General features: G+C 41.1%; 1 protein-coding gene across 2 annotated transcripts in view; it reads left to right on the forward strand.

Moving 5' to 3' along the window:
• The first annotated feature begins 2,306 nt into the window (after positions 1–2,306).
• The window catches only part of LOC116384209 (RNA polymerase II elongation factor ELL2-like), a 21,611-nt gene continuing 17,978 nt past the window's right edge, over positions 2,307–5,939 (forward strand). For both annotated transcript variants that reach the window (XM_031848680.1, XM_031848679.1), the window contains exons 1-2: positions 2,307–2,452; positions 3,045–3,092. In XM_031848680.1, coding sequence (XP_031704540.1) covers positions 2,315–2,452; positions 3,045–3,092 — 186 coding nt within the window. In that variant the 5' untranslated portion in view covers positions 2,307–2,314. The remainder of the gene's footprint in view (positions 2,453–3,044; positions 3,093–5,939) is intronic.

The raw sequence follows: 5,939 nt of genomic DNA on the forward strand, positions 1-5,939 counted from the left end.
CTGTGCGCTTTCTCGCAGTTATGCAAACACTTAAGTTCTTTAGGTTTTGTCGTCATTCAGCTTGGTCATGTTTGCTGAGCTGTGTGAGACACATGAATTCAACACGAGGCTTTTCTTAACAGATAACAGATCTACCCAGCAGTGGATTTGGTATCAGTTTGAGGCGCTCCTGTTTCTGTTGGTTCCAACAACCAACAAGAGAAATTAAAAGTTGGACAGACTGTCAAAAATTACGATAACTAAGCCCATTAACCCCTCAGGATAAGCATCTTTTGTGTCAAGGATTATTCGCAAACTGACCCACATTGTGAATGTAGCTTTTGTTTTTGTTTTTCCTTTTTTCTTTATTCTTTTAGCTCCTCACATGGTTCACCACACACTTTAGGATTTGATTCAAAAACTAAAAACGACAGGTATTTGCAGTAATGATATACCCATTTAAATATTTACATTGTTTAAATATGATTTAATTATTTATCTAACTGTTGAACATGGCTGCTCCCATAAGCCCACAGTAAAATCAGTGCATATAAATTAGTACATTTTATTCATTGCTTTTCTGACTGAGTGTCTTACGACAAGGATGCTTGGACATCATCAGTTTGTACAACACTCTACATGCAGAATGTAAAATTAACTTTGACCTTTTACATTTGGTTATCACTATTATATATCACTGAATGAGATTTCTAACACTATTAATACTGAGTTTTAACAGAGTCTGTCTTTTCCCTGGAAGCCAGCATTTGATAAGGTTTACAGGCAGTGTGGCCTATGGCAGTAAATGTACTTTTACAGAGCAACTGAGACACAACACATATACTGTACATGAAAGGTCAACTGAGGAGCTGGACACCCTTAAAGGTACCAAAAAACTTCTCCAACACACTCTTTTCAGTTTAGTTAATATAAAGATTGTCATACAATCATAGTCACTTTTACACTGTTTTAGTACATGCTGTATTGTCTGGAAATAAGAGAGAAAACTAATTATGAATTTGGTGGATGTCTTGGCATAGCACACATAATAAGCTATACTGTCTCTACCAAAACTATATAATTTATTTTTACTACTTCAGGATGAATGCATTTACTGATTGTGGATCCACAGCAGTGGTGTGAGTGTAGTTCTGATGGGCCCCAATACACACTATTATGACCGGCCCTGGTGCACGCTAGTTATGAAGCATACACACATACCTCATAGTATCCGCTCGTCAAGTGATCAAATACAGACTTGACATTGGACAATATCAATATATATATTATCCAGCAATCATCAAAATACCAAAGAAGATAAGAAATTATTAATTTAATTTAATTGTTTTTAGAATTTATTTAGTTTTTATAATAATATGATGAGATGGGTTGATAAATATTCCGTCATACTGAGAGAGGGTAAGTGTGTTACACTTGGATAAGATATAAACAATCTCACTAACAGGCCACATTTGTTGGCTGGCAAAGCTAACAAAGCCTTGTCTTGTTTCATTAATAAATCATTATCCAATTAAATGTTGGCCTATCATTAAACACACACTCTGGCACATTCATTATAGTTGGCACTACACTGCTAGAGATGTTGATCGGCTTGTTTGGTCGTTCCTAACATAGTTGATAGTCATTACATAACAGAGCCTGCACAATGTGGTGACTCAATTCTCTCCATGGTTTACATGCATCGTATCACATCATTTCCCAGGTTTTGGAGATACCTAAGGAGATACCTAACAAATGTAAGTTCAATATTTACTCTCTCTAAATTTGTTTTGGTCTCCAGGCGCTTAGCTTAATGCTCAACTATGTTCACCATCTAGCCATTAACTGTATCTGCCTGCCGTTGGGTCCTGGGCAGGTAGCGTGTAGTGAAAACCAAAACAATGAGCTGAATGAAGCTAAAACGCTCCGTAGAGCTCGGAAGAATTGGGTTTGTCATCAACCCTTTCACATAATACATCGCCATTTGACCCATTGTATGTATTAGAAAATGATGGTGCAGCTCCTACATGAGTAAAGGAAAATGTATACAAATATACAACAAATCCTACAGATGATTTTTCAAGGGACAAACCAGGAAACAAATATGAAGATCGACTGAATGAATATCAACAGAATTTTTATGATCTTTTTTAAAGAAAGAAATATTTTTTTTAGATGTTAAATTGGTAGTAAATGTCATGAAGAAATGCAGTGTACAGTCTGCTGCGCTGTACTGTTGTCACCGAGGCTCCGCCCACCCCGTGACGTTTCAGGGAGAGTGCTGAGCCGAGAGAGGAAAGCAGCTTTAATTGCGGGGCAGAGAGAAAAGCCAGCGATGGCTTCGCTCAGGCAGGAGCACCATTACGGACTCTTCTGTGGAAAAAATAACAAAAACAGCACCAACAGGACGCTGTACCATGTCAAGCTCACGGACACGGCTATCAGAGCACTGGAGGCTTACCAAAAACTCAAGGTACCTTCACCTCGGGTGTTTATGTGTTTGTGCGCGCGTGTTTGGAGATGAATTTACTCTTGTAAAAGTTGTCGGCTGAGCTAATTTGTGTTTTCAAACGTGTCTTACTGTCGCATTTTTGTTGAATTAATATATATATATATATATATATTAGCTTTTCCTAATTTATTTATTTTTAGATTATTTTAGTAGACTATAAATAATAAATATATAAATGAGATATCTAAATGAGAGTCGCTCCAACTAGTTTACAGTCACCTCTGAATCAATTGGCTACATCGCTGAGCAGCATACCACGACTGAACCCTGTGACTGTCGGGAAAGAGGAGCCCGTCAGCTGTTTGCTGGGAAACCTTCTTTGTGCTTCAAAGTGAAGCAGAGAGCCTGCAGTCTGCCAAGTTAATTGACAAGTAGATCGTAATTAGCTCCAGTGGATACCATTAACAGCACACAGGCATTATTGATTGTGTAACTTGCATGTAAACACATTACAGCATCTTTTTTTTGTTATCTTGACTAATTTAAATTACAGAGCTGTGTTCATGCCTGCAACAAAGTCACAATAAATGCTTCTGTCTTTCTTTTACCTCAGATCTCTTTGCCAAGTGAGCCATCAATTTGTTTCAAAGGAAACCAAGGGGTAAGTTTTTTTTGTTTTTTACGAGTTTATCTCATTGTGCACAGTAGGTGTGATGTTGTTAAATCCAATCTAACAACAAAGAAGGAGAAGGAGATAACAATGCAGATCACTTTCTTTTTTTTTTACACCAAGGGATATTCATCAGCTTACACCTAGGCCTTAGCTCAGTTGTTTAAATGGAGGGTTTTGTTAAGAAGGCAACATATCACCGTGACATTAAGTTAAAACAAGAGCCTAATCATTTCTTTAATTCTAAAAACTCAAAGAAGCTTTTCGGTCATCACCCATGGCTGTTGACTCGCACGTCTCAACATACTGCATGAGTGGGAGCGCTCAGATGGGAGCTTATAGCTGGACGTCCCCGGTAGATAAGAGGCATGCAGGTTACTGGGTCAGACTGGTGACTGTGGAGAGGCTTTGTTAGGTCAGTGAGTGGCGCTGGGAAAAGGAGTGGTGTGTGTGTGTGTGCGCACTGACAGCGGCAGAGTCTGCAGCAGAGAAAGGAGTTATCATAAGTCAAATGAGAAGCCTTCAGTGACAGAGATTACCTTTGTGCACCACATTGTTCTCAGTTGGGGAAATAATCTTTTAAATGAGTGCGTATTCGCTGCATGTTCTACACTTGGACACTCGGCATCAGCAATGCTCTTGAAACTGAATCATAATCGGCCGTATCTTGCCTGAACTATGTGTGTTTTGACTAAAGTCAGGAGCAGCTGTGTCCTTGGGGAATACTTTACTGTTAAGTCAATTCTAATTGCATGGGCTGGTTGGAAAGAGTTGCAACCCCCTTCCTGTCACGACAAGATGAGCTTGAGTGGTGGTGAGTTTCGTGAGGGGCCTTGTGTGGTTAACAGACTGGATTGAACCTGTAAGTGTGTGCGTGACCTTGGACTGTGCGTTTCTCGTACTTACGCGGAATTTGATGCACTGAGGTACATTTTACAAGTTGCACAGACATCTTTATTCTTTCCTTGAGGGCAGTCAAATTCATTTTAACTTCCTGTCCATCATTACTATTATTATGATCTGGTGGGTGTGGCTTTTTAATCCATCCAGTTTAGTTTCAGTAGAGTCTCGACACAAGCTCCTGCATAAACTGCAACAATACCACAGGACTGTCGTTCCCTGCTCGGGGTGTTGGAGGTTGGTCAGCTGCTGTTTTGGGGGTTTTTTTCCGGCTCTTTAGATCCCAACTGCAAAGGCACGAGGCCTTGACAGGAATATGTGTGGCATTAAATTAGGAGAAAAACGGCAAATCCAATCCGCAGCTTCACAGTTTGTGCCGAGAAGTAGCCAGCCATAAAACACGGCTTTATGATTGGATTCAGACCCATTTTATCGTTTCCTGTAAAATGAAGTGTTTTTAAACGGACACACATCTAGTTTGCTTCGGATATTAGTTAACTGGCTTTGTCCTGCACCCCTGTAAGAGTGAAGTGCCAACCAAAAGAAACATTAAACAGATGTTATGGTTCTCAACAAGGATGAGACTACTGAGCTAGTGAGATCAAATATAGCACAGTGCTGTATTAGATACTGCATCAAAACATGCTTGGAGACCAGAGGCCTGTATCTGCGGTTTTACACATCAACAGTCCATCTTTGCACCGCTGCTGTCACTGTGATGGCTGAGGGATTGCAGGGCATTTCACACCGCTCCCTGTATGTGGCACTAAGAGCTAAAGGTTATTAGCCAAATTAATGTTTAGAGGTAATTACAGGAGGCATAATGCTCTTGATTACAGCGTGAGGCATCATGACTTCAGTTTGCATTAGCTTTCCCTGTCTGCCTGACTCAGACATTCACAACTGTGTGTTTTTGTATGTGGGAGTGTGTGTGTGTGTGTAGCGCTGGCAGAATTTTGCTCCAGTAATAGCTAGGCAGATGACATGAACTCTGCCCTGCTAATTTTGGAGTCCCACTTTTGCTCTGTGTGTGTATTGAAAGAGAGAGCACATTTTTCATGCCGAAGTGGTGTGTGTGTGTGTGTGTGTGAGTGACACACTGCATGCTGTGCATGTATGCATGTATTTTTATGCGTTAAACGCTTGCATTCGTTTGCTGTAGCGTGGGTGTGGCAGGTTGTTTTTTTTAGTTTTTTATTTGTGTGTTTATGCTGTGTCCTGTGTGGTCTAAAGGCATGATTTATTCATGTCCCACCTCCCTTTTCCTGTCCTGCCTCCTCTGCCCATTGTGCTGCAGTTTTTGCCCGGCAGGACCGGAGTGGATCCCCCAAGGAGTGTGTGTGTGTGTGCGTGTGCGCGTGCGCGCGTGTGCCCGCCCGCCCGCCCGTGTGTATGAAAGAGAGAGGGAATCTTTGGCACTTGCTTTTCCACGAGTGTCTGCATTTGAGTGTACTTTGTGTGTGTGTGTGTTTACGCTGTCTATGCTGAGATCCCCAGAGTCCCCCTCTGATTGTGTGTTGTCTCCTCTGATTTGAATAACAATGAGCGGGGGAATGCAGGCTGTGCGTTGTCAACCTCTTTGGATCACCCAAATTGAATCGAGTACAGTCAGCCCAGATGTGTTGTGGCCTGCCCTCAGGGTTTGTTTGTGCCCAACATAATAGAAACTTCCCTGCTGTGGATCTAATGGAGTGGAGACTCAAATGGAGAGCACTGCAAACATCTTCCACCATAGACATCCAGTTATTTACCCATGACCAGAGTTTGAAGTCTAGACTTGAATCTGTGTGTGTACATGGGTATAGAAATTGGACTGCAATATAATGCTCGGTAAAAAGTTTCTGCATAAATTATCTTGGCACATAAAATGAAGGTACTTAACACAAGGATCGTGTGTGTGTGTGTGTGTGTGTGTGTGTGTGTGTGTGTGTGTGTGTG

Source organism: Anarrhichthys ocellatus, unplaced genomic scaffold, assembly GCF_004355925.1.
Source record: "Anarrhichthys ocellatus isolate YVR2014 unplaced genomic scaffold, GSC_Weel_1.0 scaffold8, whole genome shotgun sequence".
NCBI classification, from domain to species: Eukaryota; Metazoa; Chordata; class Actinopteri; order Perciformes; family Anarhichadidae; genus Anarrhichthys; species Anarrhichthys ocellatus.